This window comes from Nasonia vitripennis, unplaced genomic scaffold (genome assembly GCF_009193385.2).
Source record: "Nasonia vitripennis strain AsymCx unplaced genomic scaffold, Nvit_psr_1.1 unplaced0148, whole genome shotgun sequence".
Classification (NCBI taxonomy): domain Eukaryota; kingdom Metazoa; phylum Arthropoda; class Insecta; order Hymenoptera; family Pteromalidae; genus Nasonia; species Nasonia vitripennis.
In genome coordinates this window covers 204,605-226,189 of record NW_022279927.1, presented here as the reverse complement: position 1 = coordinate 226,189, position 21,585 = coordinate 204,605, and the positions used below count along the sequence as shown (strand labels likewise).

The following is a 21,585-nucleotide window of genomic DNA, read 5'->3' as shown; positions in this document are numbered from 1 at the left end:
TTAATGGAACAACGCAGATACTAGGCTACGCAGATGATTTGGATATACTGGGGGATTGTAGGGAAACGGTAGCAAGAACCGCGGAAATCCTCATAAAAGCGGCGGAGTTTACAGGGTTAGAAGTGAGTGAATCAAAAAGAAAGTACATGATTGTGGAAACTAGGTATCTGCAGAGGGGAGGGAGATCTCAGAGTTAAGAATTTCATTCCTTTTGAAAAGGTTAGCGAATTCAGGTATCTGGGTACGACCATAAATGATAGAAACGAGATTAATGTCGAAATAAACAAGAGACTCCATTCGGGTAATGTTTGCTTCTACGCCGTGAGTAATTTACTTAAGACGAGGCTGTTGTCTAAAAACGTTAAAATAAGAATATACAGCACAATAATACTGCCGGTGGTTCTGTACGGGTGCGAAACGTGGGCTCTCACTAAGCAGGCGGATAAGCGTTTTAGGGTTTTTGAAAATAAAGTCTTACACAATTAGAGTTACACAATCTGTACGCATCACCAAATACTAACAGAATAATAAAATCACGCAGATTAGTATAGGCAGGGCACGTAGCGAGAATGGGAGACGACCGCAGGGCAGGCCGATGGTAACGTGACCTCTAGGTAGACCTAGCCGCTGATGGGAGGACAACGTAAAAGCGGATCTAGTAGAAATAGGACGGGTGGGTGTCGATCGGGGGGATGCATCTTGGGTGGGATTGACACAAGACAGGGCAGCGTGGAAGGCTTGCGTAGATGAGGCGATGAACTTCAGAGTTCCAAATGCCATTAAAAAAAAAGTATTTTATATTCTACATTTTTATATAATTGTTATTAATTAAAACAATGTTTTATTTTCAGTTATAGTTCCAGTGAACAACAACAATAATACATTATAAATATTAGACAAGGTATATGTGCAGGAGTAACAAAATTTTTATGTATAAAAATCAATAAATTTAATAAATAATACTATCCGCTTCATTAATTAAGGTATGTTATATGAAAAAAAAATTTTAAAAGAATTTAAAATAAATATTTTTGTTATTCTTCCTTTTTTTATCTTGTTACTATTTTAATGATGCTGCACATATCAAAGTTTCATGATTATTTACAAATTACGGCGACAAAATTATTTCGCAATAGTAAAGTTTTTCTTTTAATCTATAAATGCGATACAAAAAAATGTATTCATTAATTTTTATTTTTAACAACAATCAAACTATTCAAACTTTCGCGGCAAGTTTTGGCTGCACTAATTAGCAGGATAAAATTTGTTATTCTGATTTTAAAAATTGGAAAGTAACCCGGTGGCGCCAGACGCTCCTGCGAGCGTCAGAGTCTCGCGACTCTTTGTTTCCCGGTGCGAGGTTTTGAGCGATGTTTGTGCTCGGCTAGCTGCAGCCCTGAGAACGGTAAGGTGAGAGGGCAGTTCGGGATAATAGAAACTCGTGGGTTATCAGGCGGAACTTGATATTATAATTAGATTCTTACAAATTCGAATCAAGATTCGCATAAATTATTGAGACAACCCGTGAACATAGACAACCTCGACAAGCAGATATCCGTACATGAAAGATATCCCGCGTGACTCGCATGCGTCTTAAGGCTCAAGGAGCAACCAGATAACACTCTTGATCAAACGTTTCGTCTCACCTTCACTCACACTCTTATGTCGAAGGCGAATTCCGCAAATGCCGAAAGACCTATCTTAAGATCGCCCGACCACCTTACGCCTCGTGCGTCGAGGTGCCGATGGCAAGTATTATCCTAAACTTTCACAAAATCCTTAACTCTACACTTCAATTATCACGCGATGAAATAATTCGTACGATAAGACAACTCTTTATTCAAACGGAACGTAAGATAAAGAGAAAGACAGCGATCCAGAGGTAGCTACCGCACATGCGAGATAACCAATTCGTTCGCAAAATCGAAGCGTGGAACTGCAGTTCACCCGCGACACGGATTCGACTGGAGAAATAAAACCGATTCACTGACCTTAAATCCTTTTGAATGCAATGTTAAGCTGAACCGGGGCAAAGTTGAAGTTCGGAACGCGTCCGTTCGGAAGCAGTCGGGGCAGGCTAGTGCCGGCTCGAGCGTTTGCGGCTCGCAGCTACCTTTCTGCTCTCCCCAGCCACCGTACCGCGCTCGCGCTGATTGGTCAACGCGTCGCGGCTCGACGGCCTGCTCGCTCACAACACTATCGGTTCGCGTGCCGTTGCCGTCTCGCGCGATGCGCGCAGATATCTCCGCGGATACAATGTCGAAGCAGATAGCCGCGAAATTCAAATGCAAGCAACACACAGGAAACCTTTCACTCGTAGACAACCAAGATAACTCTTGACCGTTGAACCCGTAGTGACTACTAATGCCTTGTCGTCAGGGCCCTTGACTCGGATAACATTTGACACTACGAACGCGAAACGCTGTAGTTTTTGTTCCTAACGTTCGTGCAGGCAAGCTGCTTTCACGCTGGTCCTGCTGCATCAGACGCTCACGTAAGCAGACCCTACGAAGGGCTTCGCCACCTGCATCGGCTGTCTTACGGCGCGCGGTGTCGACTGGAACGCCCTGCCGAGGTGAAAGGTCGCTGCTGCTGCGCCAACGTTGCTCGTCGTCTCCTCGCGTCTCTCACTTGCGAGTCAGCGACGTGCGTTGTCCTTTCTCTCCGTCACAACCCCTGCTCCTCTCTCGATGTTTACTCAAAAAATAAACGGCGCACTTGGACACATGCACTCTCTCTCATTCATACACACAGCCTTAAGACGCTTTAACCCGACTGCGTCGAACGCCGTTGTAGCACGGCGAAATCTGGCTATCATAACATATAATTTACCACCAAATGAGCTTAAGGAATTAGATATTAGCAAAACCTCGGCAAAAAAAGGATTAAGAATTAGATTAGAACCAAAACTTACGTTTGTATACAGTTTAAATTTGTTGAATTATTACTACAGAGATTAGTAGAGAGATTGCCGATGAGCATAGGTTAAAGCGTGACATACGATATGTAGTCGTAAGCTAGCGCCGTCCTACGGTTTTCACTCCGGACTATACGCATTTAGAAGCATCGGAGAAGAAGTAGAGACGGGCGTACGCAACTAGCTTCCTAGCCAACGGCAGCTGCGAAGTGGGCCAAAGTGGTCCAAAGTGTGTCGTACTGTGCCGGACTGTGCCGTACTGTACAAAGTGTTCAAATTCGGAAATTTGCTGCACTTTGGCATACTTTCGCACACTTTGGCATACTTTGTCACACATGGATTTTTCGAAAACAAACAAATCTCTTTTTTGACACAGTATGGCACAGTATGGCACGGTATACACAGTATGTTACGGTATGACACAGTATGTTACGGTATGGCACAGTATGGCACAGTATGGCACAGTATGGACAGCATGGCACACTTTATCACATTTTGGCACACTATAGCATACATTGGCATACTTTGGTACACTTTGGCACAGTGAGTATATCCCGCAGCTCGCGCGCCAAAACATTGACACGGTACGATGCCGTTATATTGTACGTTATGCCGTTATATCGTATGTATTGTCCCACATGTAAAGAATAATAAATAATTAAATAAATTAAAAAAAAATTCTAGCGTTGGTAAAACTTGAACCCGGATCCTTTGGGTTAGTAAGCTGGAGGTCTACTACTGAGCTGTTACAATATTTCTTAACAATTGCCCGTTATTGCCTTACCCCGATAACATGATGTCGGCCGAATGACGGCACTGAGACTACACGGAATGGGCCACGCGTGACGTCCAGGTACCCCTGCTCCGGGACACGGAAATGACGGCATTGTGCTCAGCACAATGCTGGCACGCGGTGCTAGCATCGTGCCGGCACTTAAATTAAGAAAAAAAGAAAAAAATTATACCCGAGCGGGGATCGAACCCTGAACCTTTCAGTTAGCAGGCTGGCACTTTACCATTCGACCACGAACACTTGTTACAATTCATAGCTAATTGTGTCCTTATGTACTGCGAGCAGCTGTTGATGTTAATAAAGTTGCAAGTTATTGTAATAAACAATCACCAAAATTATTATTAACGCGTTTAACAACATTGATATTTGCCGCTTATTTCGTGTAAGGCGCGAAACTGGCAGGCTGCTATAAATTCGGTAGTCATGAAAGAATAGCCATAATAATATAATTAATAAAAATTGGCAAGGAACAAAGTCCGGTGGATAAATAATAGCCCAAATTAACAAAATCAACAGCCTTAAAATATCATACATTGAAAAGCCTTATTTCGTGAATTGTGCGGCTGAAAAGTTTCGCAGCCAACAAAGCCAGCATTCTGCGGGAATTTCGTTCCGACAGAATGCTGTCATGGCGAGCAGCACTCCCAGCAGGCATTCTGCTAGCACTCTGACAGCGCCAAATGTTAATAAATTTTGAACACGGGTCGAAGGCACAATGCCGTCGTGTAGCTCCTCAAAATGTCGTCATAATGCTGCCATGAGTGCCAACACGGCGTGACCGCAAAATGCCGACATTTTGCCTTCGTTCGTGTCGATGTCATACAGCCGGCACTCATGGCCGTCATTCTGACAAAGTTTCGTGCCGTCGCAATGTGAGCACGCGTGCTGGCACGCTGTGCCGCCAAAATGTCAACATTATGGCTTTCCGAATAGCAGGAAAAAAAATTGTTGAAAATTCCAAAGAAAGATGTCTTGGGGACGTCACAATGACGGCACGAGCGGCCAGCATGCGTGACCCCAAAATCCCCGGCACGCGATGTTATCGGGGTAAAGCTGCCGTCCGCCGTAAATGCCAAAGTGTGCTAAAGTGTGCCAAAGTATGCTAACGTATGCCAAGGTATGCCAAAGTGTAGTGATTTCCGAATTTGAATACTTTGGAACATCATGGCACACTGTGGCACACTTTGGCACGAAATCCATTTCCACTAGGGGAGTACACACATCAAGGCGGTGTTGAGGAGAAATGACAAGCGGCGGTACCTGACGATGATTCGCGCCCACGCGGTGAATATGGTTAATGAACAACCATATATTTCAGAACAATTACTAGGGGTGTGCAAGTACCCGAAAAACTCGAGTCGTATTTTTTTTTCGAGTTCAAGTCAAGTACTCGGAAAAATTAAGTACCCAAACTCATCGAGCTACTCGAATTTTTCGATCTACTCGAGTTTTCGGAGTTACTTGAAAAACTCGAGTAGATTGAAATTTTAGAGTTACTCGAAATTATCGGGCCTTGAATAATTGGATATGTGGATGTTATATTATTAAATATAGTAAAATAATAACTTTTTAATGTATTATAAGACATATGATTCAATAAATGTGAATTTTAAGTAGCTTACAAGAATGTTCTATTACTCGGCAATTTGGTCAAAATTTGAACTTTGTTGTTAAAAGACATGACCGAATAAAAGAAAATACTGGCTGATTCTGCATGTGAAAAGGATAAAAAAAGGTATTCATGTTTTTTTTTTGTAAACCTAATAGTTTTTGAATTGAAAATATAAAAAAACTTAAGTTACATAGACATTAAGTCATATAGACATGGTACATACATAATATAAACACACATACAATTGTTGCGTTACATTATATATAATACATTGAACACGGCTTGCCGGTTATATTGCTGGCCCTTAAAACAGCGTATTTTAAAGTGTGAACGAAAATGTCAAACAAGTGTCCTTACACTGTTAAATAGTACATTAGGATACTAGTGGCATAAGTCGTACTTTACGGTACGGCGTGTATTCGCTACGCTCATGCGCTTAACGACATGCCATGAAGATCGACTTATGACGCGTGTATCGTACGATATTTTATAGTACTGACTAGCATAAATCTGCTGTCACGCCTATCCGTGATCGGTGCAATAAAGAACTACTTATGCCACGGATAAGCGCGACATAAATGCGGATTTTATCGCTAAAATCGCAAAATGGGCCTTTTTTCTTAAATTTTGAGACCTCCGAAAACTATTGTGGGCCTTCCCATTATTTTTCTCTTATTCCACATAACTTAAACTTTACTCTAACCAAATTTCATCTAATTCCGTTTACTCAATCCTGAGATATTAGGTTTTAATACAAAAAAATTTTGTTTACATACTGTGCGACGCTTCATTCTCTACTTTATACCGCTTTACTTGTGTGTGTATATCTTCTGTCTGTCTCTCTTTCTTTCTTACCGACACGGCGCTTCCCTCTTTATATCGTCGCTCCCTACGAAGACTAACACAGTTTAAATTTTCAAACGAAAACTAGCACAACTCACGATTTTATATTTCTTAAAATGTAAGTATTTAACGTTTTTATTAAGTTATTTGGTTGGTTAAGTTCATGAAAACCTTGGACAAAGACAGCCAAACCTCAAAGTTTTAAAAAGTTCCGAAAATTTCTAAAAGAAGTGAATAATTTAAAATATGTCTGTAAAAATTATTGCATTTGGGAAAACAATTTTAAATACGGTGAAAAGTTGTAAATTGTGTATATTTAAAAATATTCATTTCGGACAGTTTCGCAAAAATCGGGAATTTTTTTCGCGGGAAATTGAGTTGTGCTAGTAGCGTGCATCAAATGATTTCTGCTAATTATGACGGGAAATTGGAACAGTGCTACTATTCGTAGGGAGCAACGATATACTCTTTACTGCTTTGATTGTCTGTGTAGCGTCTCTACCGCTTTCGCTGCATGTTTAGCGTGATGCGATACTTCGAGCAGCTGCTAATATGTACACTGTGATGCGAACACTTTGAGCAGCTCCTTGCGTGTGTAGCGTGATGCGAAGTCTCTCTGTACTTTTTCTTAAATATCCGCGCATAGAGGGTAAGAGAGAGAGAGAGCGGTAGCGTGTGCGCGCATGCATAAAGAGAGAGAGAGAGAGAGAGAGAGAGAGAGAGCGCATACGTTCTCTATTTGAATACTCAGCATCGAACCAAAAACAGTGTATACAGACGAGTACTTACCTCCTATATTATTATATACTTATTCGCTCTTTCTCTACACATATGTATACACACATATATATATATATATATATATATATATATATATATATATATATATATATATATATGTATGTATGTTGACATTGTTAACTTTAAACTGATAAAGTCTTAGAAAACACGCTCCGGATTTACAAGATTCTATTATCAAGAGAAGTAATTTTTTGTTACTATCCAAAACATGGATTCCTGACGAAGAAGAAATAACTTTACCCAATTTCAATTGTATAGCTAATTTCAAATGACCAAGTGTTAGATCTGCTAGAGTTGCCATATACAGGGTGGGTCATTTTAATCAAACCAGTCTAATAACTCCTAAATTAAGCCATGAACAGAAAAATTGTTCAGATGAAAGTTGTCCAGGATCAAGGGGGACATCTTTTTGTGCAATTAATTTTGACCTTGAACTCAAATTTCAAGGTAATTTGAAGGTCAAATTTTTTTTAAATAGGAATCCCTATTTTTGATAGCAGATTCGGAAATAACAGGAAATTTTACGTCCGAAACGATATTTCAAAATTTTTTTCATGACCTTCACAAGGTCATTTCAAGGTCAAATGTTAAGAAATACTGTAATTGCTATTTAATCGCATTTTCTGATAGAATAATCGTAGTTAATACTTTTATGATGAATATTTAAACCCAATGTGACAATGACCATGAAAATATTTACCTTGAAAACAAAATAATTCCCTAATTTCAGCGCTACCTAGGAACAACGACGTGGTCGTATTAGGATTATGTTCCCTTTGGGGTGCTTGTTTATCGTGAGTCTCCTTGCCTCTCACTGGGGTGCTTGTTTATTCTGAGTCCCCTTGCCTCTCACTTTACTATTTTACAACAAATGCTCAAAATTTCTTCCATTTACTTGAAGCCACAAATTTAACCTCCTTTGAAAATGCTGTACCGTCCTGAGCAAAACTTCTCTTGGGATCGCTGCACAAGCTCTGCCAATACGGTCTATCATGTCATTTCTAGTCGTTGGCTGCTGTGCAAAACAAATATTTTTTAGATAGCCCCACAAGTAAAAATCAGGGGATGTCATGTCTGGTGAGTTTGATGGCCAGTTAATTGGACCTCCGCGACCAATCCATCTTCCATTATAATTTTCATTCAAAAATGTACGCACTGTTCGCGCAAAGTGGGGACCTGCGTCAGCCTGTTGAAACCACATTCTTCTTCTCGTTTCCAAGTCAACATCCTCTAAAAGCTCTGGCGATCTGAGCAATACCAAATAGCTATTCTGGTTAACATTTTGACCGAAAAAATATGGCTCAATCAGGTAACCATTAATGATCCCACACCACACCATTAAACTCCATCGGTATAAAAACTACAATATTTCACTAATTTCTACGATAAATATAGATGTCACAATACAACACACTATGGATGTTACTGTTACTCAAACGGCTGTTGGCGATTTATGTGCTTCTCAAATTACATTAGATGATCGGAGACAGATACTCATGGTTGTTGTATATATTTCACCTAATCAAAAAAATTGAAGATATTATTTCATTTTTAAGAGGAGAGCTGGATTTGAACCTCAGCATAATAAAATATAGCGATAAGTTTAGACTTAAAAATAACGATTTTTGTTAAATAAAAATATTACATATCGACGCTCCTAACGAAGATTGGCACCACTCGGCTAACTGCGAACTCTAGCTCATTTCACGACTAGTAACGAATGATCGCACGAAAACCAAGATTGCCGCGATGACTAGCTCGCTAAGAAACCTTTGCATCGAATAATAGTACGTGTTTCGAGCTCGCAACGAAAACGAAAACTCTCTGTCTTCCATGCGGCGAAAATTAACTCCAAAACCGGGTTTCAGACGAAGAGAAGCACGCTCTGTCGTCTATGCGGCGAAGACTAGCGCGTGAACCAAATCGCGCCGAATTCTAGTACGCTCGCCCGTAATCCTAAATACATGGGCCACATTTACGAAGGTCGCTACGAGACCCAAAGGGTCTTCCCTATTTTCACATTGCAAATGCCGCATTATACACAAAACTTTGTACAACACTTTTTAATATGCAAAAAATACTGATTTAAATGAAATTCGAATGGTAAAAATCGGACGAAAATTAGTTATTGTGCTGGTAATTTCACGCACCGATCAATATATATAGATATACTTGTATACTTGTCAAATATACATATACATATTATCCGATTTTCAATTTCCAATCTCGGTTTTCGTGCGATCCTTTGTTACAAGCCCTCATTTCATTCTTGTTTTTGTCACAAAATAACTTTCGGTGATGGTGTTCGCGGTTGTCCCGAAACGCGTGCGAGTCTTCGTTAGGAGCGTCGATATATTGTCGATAATTGTTGCGCTTTATGTAGTATTGCATATATAATCGTAAGGGTTAGTAAATAATATGTATTATTAAAATTGATAAAAACAATGTAGTTGTTACAAATAATTAATTTAATATTAATATAATTTTTATCCATATGATATCCATCAAGCGTCTTATTGGATATTTACGTTTCCCGTAACATCATTTTAATAAACTAATTGGCGTTTTAGATAAAATATACATATTATTAGATAGTATTGTATAATATAAATATTTTATTATTGAAAACAGGCAGATACGAATAAAAAAAATTAAAAATTTAGACGCATTACTGCCACGCGACAACAAACGCGATAGAAATAGTATATTTATGCACACAAGCATGGCATCGGTAAGTAGCGCACTCACACAAATGCACGTCTTTATACGCTAACTGTAGGTGTGCACTGTTTTTGTGGTGGCGCCATGCAGATGAGAAGCAAATGACTTCAATAAGCATCATAGCAGTTTGATGGTGGGGAAAATACAGTCGTTATATCTCATTATCTTACACCGTAACTTTTTAAGAAAAAAATTTTTTAATACAAAATATGGACAGTCGCATATAGCCGTGTATTCCATATACACAGATACGGTCTTACATAATTTCCTACAAGCCGATAGATTACTGTACGTCTCCACGCGTTTGCTTAAGGGGTCAAGCCTGGGGTAAATCCTGTAAAAAAACAAAAAGATATTCTTCTAACCAAAAAATTTTTCATTTGATGTAATTTGAAAAAAAATTCTAGCGAAGATATATAAAAAATACACCATTTTTATCGAAAAAAAAACATGTATATACCTTGTAAAATCATTGACCAAAGTTCATGACATTTTACTATATAAATAAGTGTTTTTAGTCACTTGCCACGGCTTTCTGAAATATCCGGACCGTCTTCTTTACTCTATCTGGACTTAAAATGTACCTTAAATATGTCCCCTCAGACTGAACGGGAGACACTTCTAAAAAATATGAATTTAATATTGCTAGCAACAAAATTTGTTGCTAGCAATGTTTAATTGATATTTTTTAGATAACAAAATTTGTTGCTAGCAATATTAAATTCATATTTTTTAAAAATGTCTCCCGTTCAGTCTGAGGGGGCATGTTTAAGGTATATTTGAAGCCCGGATAGTAAAATGTCATGAACTTTGGTCAACGATTTTACAAGCTATATACATGTTTTTTTCGATAGAAATGGTGTATATTTTATATATTTCCGATAGAATTTTTTTTTCCAAATTATATCAAATAAAAAATTTTTTGGTAAGAAGAATATCTTTTTGTTTTTTTGCAGGATTTAACCCAGACTTAACCCCTTAATTTTTTCTACGATTCTGTATAACACTGTATGATATGTTTAAATTCTACCAGCAATGCACGCAAACGTACGGAAACGTGAGTCAATTGCTCTAAAGTACAAGCATGCACGTAATCGTTCTAGTATTTACTTCAGTGTACACGATTTTACAGTAATTTACGTTCAAATACCAATTAATAGTCCTTTTAAAAATTAACTGATTAATGTCAACTATATTACTCATATGTTTTAGAATACCATTAATATCATTTACTGGCAGTACATCATCAGGGAAGAAAGTAGCATTAAAAGTACAAGAAAGATTTGGAAGATCTTTACTCGAGTTAGGTGGAAATAACGCTATTGTTGGTAAGTATTTATATAACTGTAACATAATGATCTTGTATTCACTCTAATCTGTACTGAAAAGTAAAAAATACTCTTTTGAACATGTGGCGTTTATCCACAAGCTCGCCTCATCAATAAAAATCCTGTCAGATTAGACTACTTACGTTCGGCTATCTTCTTCAGGAATTTTTGCTTGCTCCTGTCAATCATTTTTTTGCGATCGAGTGATATCTAAAGTCAATTATATTAAAATGTGAAAACAGAAAGAAATATTAAAACCATACATACATGATGAGACAATGAGCAAATAGCAAGCAAAGAATTTGTTGTCAGAAAAAAAGTACATAATGAGACATGTTTGATACCAATTAGGCTTGACACTAGCCCAAAAACACTTAACTCACTGCAACTCAGTTCGCTCATCCAATGCCGTTCATCTGCGTAATACGTTCCCACCGTAAGAATATCCCCTCCTATGTGATGGCGCGACCATTTGATTTGCATTTGCTAAAAATCACGTCAGGTAAGATAGCGTGATATTTAACATTATAGCACAGTATGATCTAAGCCCACACGCCTATCCGTGACCTAAGTAGTCCTTTTTCACACCGTATTTATCACACTTGCTAATCCCGTCCGCTAACCCCACGGTGCTTATAACACGGATAGGCGTAACAGCGGGCCTAGGTACTCAGGGACTAACGTCACGCCGTGAAAAAAGTGCTTATTAGGTCACATGTATAGTAATGCACTATTTTTAAGAAATAGAATTTTGTGTACCTAGGGCATAAAGTGGGCCTTTTGTAGACTGAGCGTAGAGTTTGCAGTACAAGCTGAGGCAAGTAGCCCGGACCAAAGACGATGAAATTCCTTTTGCCTGAAAGCTCGTTAGTAAATACTTTACTTGGTAGGAAGCTATTAGACGTCACCTCATCCAGAAGGGTTATATTGATGTCCTTATTGTTGAACAAAGCAAGTCTACCTTTAGCATGCATAATATTCCTTACTGTGCCGTGACGAGAGAGGCTTATTATTTATGTAAATCGGTGATGCCCAAATCCAGGCTCTAAAGTTCTACTTTTATTCTGATTTTTTGATCTAAGCGAAAATATCAACAAGATGTCATCCTTGGTGATATATGTGTCAATCGTGGTTAGTATGACGTGCAACATTTTGTGACGCTGTTGATTTCCTCTTCCTCTTTCAGCTGCTGTTAGTTTTTGCTGAAGGTTGAAGCAGAAGGATTATTCAACATTGTTTCATTGCGTATTTTCGGAAGACCGTCGTAAACTTGGGATGGCATTTACACTTACAAGAGTTACATTATTTCAGGTGATAGGCTGTACGTGAAATCCTCTAGTGTAAAATGTCGACTTTGTCGTATCGGCGTTTCAAAACTTTGCATGCTTTCAGCAGTCCATTACTACCAACATACACTGAGGTTGTATAAAGAGCGAAGGTGTCTCGCTCTTATGAAGAGAGAAAATTCACGCGTGATCGCGGCATCGTTGGCAGTTTCGCGCGCGAAGTATGAAAAATATATTATTAAGCGCTGTCTAACCTCAAAAGAAGACGACAATGAAACTTCCCGACTTACTAGCGCTGGCCTTATCCTAAGATTCATAACTGCTCCTGGATGTCCTTAAAAAGCTGAAAAATTCCTCGTCGTAGGGGGGTGGTACATGGGACTAATAGCATACGTGGAATACGTATATTTTTTTGCCTTTAGTAGAAGCAGCATCAATTATTTTAGCCAGTGAAATATATGGCTTCCTTTTTTTTATTTGTCGCCGTTTAAGACCTATTCCAAACTTAGATTTTGCTTTCATTGTGCCTGCTATGGCGAGAGCAGCTGATTTTTTACCAACTCCTGCCCGGACCGCTCCCAAGCTTTTGCAGCCAAAATCTTATCTGCTGCGTTTCTTGCTTCAACGTTTTCTCGATTCTGTGAATAAGGAATATCGTGCTCTTTACAAACTCTATTAAGAGTATTGATTCCAGGATCGACAAGTGCTAGTCTTTTTGCTAGTTTAGTATCGGGTACACAGCACTGATATCCTGAAAGATGTAGCTCTACTTGAAGCTTGTCTATAAGTGTATACAATAAACCACGACCTTTCCGCCGTTGCTGCTTATGTACGATCATGACATATGAGAGGACGGCTCTCGACTAATCTCAATACATTATAAATGCGCTTTACATAGCTACAGCGATAGTTGCTTTTCAGCTAATGAAGCATTCACATGGATCTTCAGCAACAAAAAATCAAGCTGCCAGTGTCGAATTTCGATACCACAGCAGATCAGCAGAAAATGTGAAAGCGTCACAGGGAATTACAGCAAAGAAAATGAAGCTATAGTCCTCAAACGTTTCTCTTGAATAAGCCAAAAAAGCAGAAAAAAATTCAAATTTAAGGTTGGAGATAAAGTTAGGGTGAGAAAAATGAAGCAAGTATTTGAGAAGGGTTATAAACTCTAACTAGTCAACAGAGATTTTCACAATTAGTCAAGTTGTATGAAAATATCCACTGCAAACGTATAGGCTTAAGGACTATCAAGATCAATCTACTGCTGGTGCTTACTATGAGCAAGAGCTTAAAGTTAAATATCCAGATATTTGTCTCGTAGAGAAAATATTGAAAAATCGTGGTAATTAGTTATATGTAAAATGGTTAGGATTTGGTGATTCGCACAATAGTTGGCTCAATAAATCATATTTTTAATGGTTATATGAAAATAAATTTTTTATACAGTGTACGTAAAATGCACTTTTACGCACACTCCGCGTGCGTTCAAGTAAATTTTCCGCCCCTGTATGAAAACATAACGTTCGATACACTTGCGAAAAGTTGATTCTACATGAGTGGGCCGTTTGTCGCCCGAGCGAACTTTTGCGCACTTGTATTGAAATATACTATTATTTTGCAATATTTATAATATTTTTTTTATACATTATCCTATAGTATTTGGTAATGCCCCCAAGGAAGCGTATCTGTTTTTCCTGACATTAAATACCGCTCGTCATCCTAGGAGCTGAATGCTAGCTTCGTTTGTTTAACAGTTTGCACTCTATGAGCTTTTGATTTTATGATGCATTACTGTCTATACTGCGTTGAATAATCTTTCAAACACTCAACATAATTGTCAAAACTAATTGTCTTATCAACTGCACTGCTTTTCAGACCTTTGATCTTTTTCATGCGATCTTCTCTGTTTATACGTACGCTATACATTTTGCTACAAGTCCCACGAATTTTGTCATAATTTGTCTACAACATTCATCTTTCATTAGACCAACAATCTTTTTATTAACATAAGGTATCCCAAAAATATTTTCAGCTGGATAATCTGAAGTATCGAAATTCTGAATATCTTGTTACATGAATGCTTAAATATCTTTGCAACCAATTTCATATCAAAAACTATCAGTATCCGTATAGAGCAGTTTACAGTTTTCACCAAACTCACGTTTCATGTAATCATAATGGAAGTCGTACATTAGAGTTTTCGATAAATCTAAAACACAGAGTCTTACATAAATTGGCTTGTTCGTGAGCCCTTCAATCTGTTTCAGTTCGATGAGTACGAGATTCTTATCAAGAATAGTACGACTGTGAAATTTTGGTATAGAAATGAGAGTTAACTTTCTTTCGTACATTCTCCATTGTCTTTCCAAACACAGCGTTATTCTTTAATTTGTAGATGTTCTTCTCCAAATCATTTTTAACCTCTTGTCTCATTTTGCTGTTAAAATCTACATATGTATTTAGCCAAGGGCTTTGCTCGAATCGTAAAATTCTGTGTACTTCCGTAAGATGTAATCTATTTTTGAGAGCTTGTTTCAAATTTCGATAATGAAGAACGTAGCGTGACTTTGCATCTAGAGTTGTCAAGAGTTTTTCTAATTTCGAGCCTGGTGGCTTCTTGTGTTCCAGGCAGAACGGTATATCTTTATGAAAATCATACTCTGGGAGGCAAGTATTACGGAAATTTCCAAAAACTTCAGCTAGCAGCAATACATCCGTTTTCAGATATAAATCGGAATATTCTCCTAAATTTGAAATGTTGAATATTTGCCAAACATTTTTGGCATGCTCATAATCTTCATTAGAAATTCCACTAGCATGCAAGCTACTGTAAAATTTATTTATCGATGAAAATTCCGTAACTGAACGTTTTTTCTCAGAATCCAAATATTTATATGGAAAACACCTTTTCTTTTGAGCAATTCAAATTTTTTATGAGTTAAAACTGAATATCGCTGATCTTGACTAAATTCTTGCTTGAGAATATTCTTTTTTTAAAGACAAGATGATAGCTTGTTTAAGGATGCTGAAATAAAACATAGAGAATCGACAAATCTGAGCTTGATATCGCAGCCATCAATATGTTTGGTACAAGAAATAAAGCGTTTCTTATTAAACGGTAGTAGCTCTATTTTACTATTACAAAACGTTGGCAATATCTCTGATAAGAAAGTGTGAATCGTATCCAGTGAAATTATGAAAAATAATTTATACAATACGTGAATTTTGATAATATTAGTTACACTCTTTATGAGCTGGGCCTTGATAACTAAAATTAATGTTAACACATATTTTGTATCAATGTGTATATTATTTTAATATTTAAATAGTACTGATGTATTTTATTACCTGCCAGTGAGATGACGGTGATCATGCACACGCTTTTCACCAAGAAATTTGTTACATATATGACATACGATTGCTTCGTCAAAAGCTTTTTTTTTGTTCTGATGTCAGATTATTCATCAGTACAATATTCTTGAAAATCTCTTTTATTTGCTTAGCCAAAGCTATCATTTTATTAATGAACCATTTAGCAGGTTCACTACCTCTATAGCTACGATTGTAAGACAATGAGTCATCATAACTATATTTTATGTAGTAGCCCACGCTAAATGCCTCATGTTGCTGAAAAGTAGAGCAACTGCCATATATTTGTTTAAGAAGACTCTTGAAATCGGCATAATTTACAAACGGTACTTTTTCTTTGTAACTAAAATTTTTAAATTCCAGAAATCTATGTTTTAAAGCAGGTAATCTTATACAACATTTATTAATTAGAGCTCAATCTTGCTTATGCACAGCTAATTTTTTTTGATCATGAAGGAAAAGTAGGCATCGATTGCAAATATATTTTCGGCCTTTAGTTCTGCAAATTTCTTTGGAAATCAAACGGGATAAATCCTTAATCCAAACTAAGTGTGCCTGAGATGTTCCAAATTTTCATAATTCATCTCGTCATTCTCTTCATCTATGTATTTATTTTGTAAAAGCAGAAGATTAATATGAGTTTCTTTTTCACATTGAGTAATATAAATCGGTGCATCGTTTGATTTTGTTTTTCAAAAATAGGTACTTGTGTTGACATAAACGGAAACTGTATATTTGTAAAATTCAATTCCTTTTCATATTTAATGTATTCCGATGCACGATCTGAATGATGAGCAGGATGAATTCCTGATAGTATAGCCCATTTAAAACAAGCGTCATCAAAATTCTGTATGTTGTCGCATGCTTTTTTACGTTTTATAAAATCAGGTAACTCGATTAAAGGGCTTCCATGGATTGGATTATACTTGTTTATATACACGTTTAAATTAAAAATATCACGATGTTACGTCCTGTACACTGATTTAAAATCAATATAAAGGGCGTACCAATATAGCCTAGTGGATAGGCTCAAATATTTAAATGAATGCGCGTCTTTATAAAAGGTTAATTGTTGGAGTAGTTTTGACTTACCTTTCGTTGACTCGCTGGTCAAAGCAAGCACTAATATCACGTCGAACTGACAAGCAACTATACCACGGTAACTAAGGCTGTTACGCGAAACGGTGGGCATAGCAGGCGCCGACAAACCATTCGAATCTCTGTACCCTTAAGACGAGCGGCAGCGTCAGGACGTGAACGAGTCTAGCCAGTCGGTAACTGCAAGCCAGCGCTCTCAAAGTAAGTAATTTTTCTTTATCTTAATTTCTACTCTAATATCATTGTCAGTGTCGCATGAATATTTATTGTGTCAATTCATAGTGTCGTAACTTAATAAGTTCAACGTAATCGAAAATAGATCTGATTGTGAGTCTCGCTATTCCGCGAGCTATCACTATCACACCATCAGTCGAGCTACCTGTCAAATCGCGTGATTCTTTACCTTTTTCCTAGGTGGTATCGTGTAAGCGAACTGCGCTAGATAAAAAGTCTTATTGACTCGCACTAAATAATTATTGCTACCGTGCAAGTGTTCGCTCTCTGCGAACATAGTGCTATATTTTTAGTGCTACTAGTTGTTTAAAGCGATTCTTTGGCATGTAGCTTACTCCAACTGAATGTATAGTTCTTATACATAAAATGTTGTTCAAATATACATTATTGTCTTGTCTTGAAACTGTGGGAATATGTTCCCGAAGTGTTCCAAGTATCGGATAAATTATATCAGAATTTTTTCATAAATCTTCTTCGAGTTACAGAGGGTCAAGTCGTAGGTCATCTAAGAATATTTTGCATTTTTAAAAGGTAAAAGGTAAATATCAACTAAAACAGAACGGCTTTCGTTAAAATGGCTTAACATTTTTACAGAAAGTAGATATTATCTATTTTCTATTATCATAATTTTTTCAAAACTCTTGACTATTTAGTTTAAAAAAAAAGCAAAAATAGTTTTTCAAAAATCGAAAAATAGACAAAAAATAACCATAAAATGGTCATACAATGGTTAGAATCTTGAAATAAAATGTACCCAAATTGATATTCAGTAAACATATATGCATGTCCAATTGTATTACAATCGGTTGCGTGGTTCCAGAATTATGATGGTATACGTACACACACACACACAAGAAGCCATCCGCACAGACATTTTCTACCTTATAAAACATTCTGAGTTTTAGATAACGAGTTATAAAAATTAACAAAAATAATGATCTTCAGTCATACAGGGTATACAGGATGAGAGACAACAAATTTGAATCCTTTAATCTTTTAAACTAAACGGTTTCATAAGCTGTAAAAAAACCTAGCTGAGGTGATCAAAAGATCGATATTTTTCAAAAATTTTAACTTAATTCCTCCTGTGATCGTACGGCATCAAAAACCCATTTTTTAGTTTTCGATTTTCAGCCCAAAAACAAGTAGTTAAAATAGTTTAAAATTTGTACAGCAAGTAGATATTATCGTTTTCTATTGTCATCATTTTTTTCAAAACGTTTGACTATTTAGTTTTAAAGATATGAATTTTCAAATAAAAAACACCTTTTTGTCAAATTTTCAATGTCATATTATATTACGATCGGTCGCGTGGTTCCAGAATCAGAACAGTATACGTACATATACACACACATCCATCCGCACGAACATTTTCTTAAAAAGCATGATTCGAACTCTAAACACCTTTAAATGCGTTTCTACGAAGAAGGTTGAAAATTTGCATTTTTATTTGTATTAGCTTGTGGAAACAATATATTCAGTTAAATTTATTCTAGCTGATATGAATTCAATTTACATGTATAGAGCTATCTGTATATTTTTACGCCGAAGCCATGGGGTTCAAGGTGAAAAACCGAACCAAGACAGTTAAGAAAAACTGATACGCTAGTCTATTTTTAAATAAGAACAGACATTGAACTTCAATATCATGGATTTAGCGTGATTATGAGAAATTTGGTAGTTGACACTAACTGGCTCGCTTACTAATGAGATTCAAATACCTATGCAAACCTCATCATTGGTGACTTTGAGCACATCGATAACACTTTCTACACAGTAATCGCACCTGAACAACACAAAGTTAGTCACTACAGCATGCTTGTACATACGTTCGTATATAAGTGTATGCATGTGTTGAGTTGAGTTGCCACTCTTAATGCGCACCTTAAAAATTATATTTACCCTTTAAAAAACATTCTAGGTGAAGTAATACGGTATATATTTCTCAATTAATAAATATTTATAAACAATGTCAATGCAGAGCAGGATCATTGGCGTAAAAAGTAAGGTTATATGAAGAAAGCATTGTGGGAAAAAATTACTACCCATATTTCCTTTAGAAATCATGTCTAATTTATGGGGATTTTCATCTAGATTTAAACCTGGAAACTTGATAGATTTAAAAAATCTCGGTAGCTTCCAGGTATTTTCTACACGGTACGGAAACGCTACTACCAGTGTTGTTGTATCCTTCGTGCTTTGTATCATAGATCATGTCCCGTCATTCGGGAGGTGATTTTGACACATAAACATCGTCTATAGAAGGTGGACATTTTTATTATAGTTATGTGCCGTCATTCAGGAGGTGATTCGAACTCCTAGACATTTTATTGTTATCCAGGATGTGATTTCGTTTGTGTGTGTGTTTTGTGGCGTAAGCAGAGCAAGCTCTGGACAAGTAGCTCTCTGACACTGGAACCCCACAGGTACTATCGTTGAATAATATTTTCGTGGCGCCTTCATTTTGCATCGTCCAGCCGTTTGCTTCCTGCAGCATCGCCTGGTCGTGTACTTGGAGCAGCATCGACCGGTCATCCTCTGGACAGACTCAACCCCCACACTTACGTTCCTCTGCATCGTGTGAGAGAATCTGGGCTCAACCTAGTAACCTACGTTCCTCAGCATCGGTCTGAGGAGCACTTAGAGGCATTTAACTTTAGCTCCTGAGTTCCTCTACATCGGGCAGGGGAGTAAGAGCTCAGATCTGTGACCTACGTTTCTCTGCATCGGTCCGAGAAGCGTTTTGTATCTATTACTTAGTGGCCTTCGTCTAGCAACAGTTTTACTCGGCTGTTCCGTCTTGTCCTTCTAACCTTCTTGAGAATGGTCCTTACAGAGCTGTTTACTGCGCACTAATAATCCTTCGACATCAGCATAGCTGTCATCATTGACTCAGGTGTCACTCTAGTATGAAGGTAACACTCGAGTTCTTCTCATCCTATTTCGTATTGCGACCAGTCACAGAAGACATGCTTCGCATCTCCATTTGCTTCCAAACATGCTGGGAAATTTGGGTTGTCTTCTGTCTTAAAGCGGTGTAGGTAGGCTCAAAAGCACCCATGTCCACTTAAAAACTGCGTAAGGGAATTTCCCGTGTCGTCTTTTGGTCCAGTCGATAATCCGTGATATGAGGCGATGCGTCCGTCGCTCCATTTCACTGGAGTCTCATCGTCTTTGCCACTTAGCTCGGGTTTGTTCCTTCGCGGATTTCCAAACTTTTTTTTGAGTATTTTCACCACGCCGGCTTTCTTTGTATGTATTCTTTTGTTCTGTTGCTAACAAGTCAATAGGCAGCATATCTGAGATAACGCACACTGCATCAATAGGCAGAAGCGACTTGCAATGCACTTCTTCTCTAAACTATTGACAGCTTTCGTGCATAGTACTTCACCAACATGGTGTCCGCCCATATTGGGACACCGTACAATATAATTGATGTAGTTATACTGGCTACGAGTGACCTTCGACCCTGCATTGGTCCACCTACATTTGGCATTAGTCGCGATAGTGCAACACCGACTTTTCCTGCCTTATTGCTCACCCTCTCGAGATGCTACTTAAACGTTAGTCTGGCGTCCATGGTGATTCCCAGGTACTTAATGGTCAGTTGAAAGTCTATTTCATGTTTGTTCACTGTCAGTGTTTTTGTCTCCATTTCCTTTCCACTAGATATGAGGATAGCCTGCATTTTATGGCTCGTAAGCTTAAGTCCAGTCTGCTTTAGCCAATCGTGGATTACACCTACTGCCTCGTTAGCGATTTCCGTTACCTCTTCCTTTTGCTTTGCTACTACTACTACTGTAATGTCATCTGCAAATCCTACAACCGTTGCTCCTTTGGGTAGCTCTAGCCTTAGTACTCTATCGTAGATGATGTTCCACAATAATGTGCTAAGCACTGACACTTGTGGGACCCCTCCAGTTATTTTATAAATTCTTGTGCTGTATTTTCTGCCATACAATAGGGTTCTGTCCTTTCGGTAGTCAGACATAATTCTTCTTATATATGCGGGTACTCCTTCTTTTCCGTAGTGCCTCGTGTATCTTGCCCTAGCTGGCTGACCGAAACGCATTTTTAATATCCAGTGTAATAATAGCATAGTACTTCTTGGCTCCCATTTTTTATCTCTTCCGTTTTATTGCAATTCTAGCGTTGTCGACTACTAAGCTTACGGTGTCAAAAGTGGAGCGTTTTTCCTGAAACCGTATTGATATTCTGGTAGTCCACCTGGTTCTTTAATGACTTGGTCCATTCTAAAGCCGATTATGCGCTCTAAAATCTTGTCCGAGGTGTCCAGCATGCAGAGTGGTCTGTATGAGGCAGCTTCTCTAGGTGGATTATCTCCTTTTCGTAGTAGTACCTGGCGTTGCTTCGTTCAGTTCTTAGAAAAACGTCTCTTCTTCGAGACATGAGTTGTACAGATCCACAAAGACATCGGGGCGTGCCCGAAGAGCTTGTTTCAATACAATATTAGGTTTGCCATCCAGGCCTGGAGCCTTGTTGTTCCTAATTCTTTTTCATGCAGCCAGTAATTCATCTATGGTGATTGTTGGAATCATTTCATATATGTATGTGTGTGTGCT

The 21,585-nt window shown here is 37.9% G+C and overlaps 1 protein-coding gene across 3 annotated transcripts in view; it reads left to right on the top strand.

The window, feature by feature from the left end:
* Positions 1 to 21,585, top strand: part of LOC100499205 (aldehyde dehydrogenase family 7-like) — a 263,537-nt gene that overhangs the window by 76,931 nt on the left and 165,021 nt on the right. For all 3 annotated transcript variants that reach the window (XM_031933317.2, NM_001193319.1, XM_031933316.2), the window contains 1 exon segment: positions 10,900 to 11,015. In XM_031933317.2, the coding sequence (XP_031789177.1) occupies positions 10,900 to 11,015 (116 nt within the window).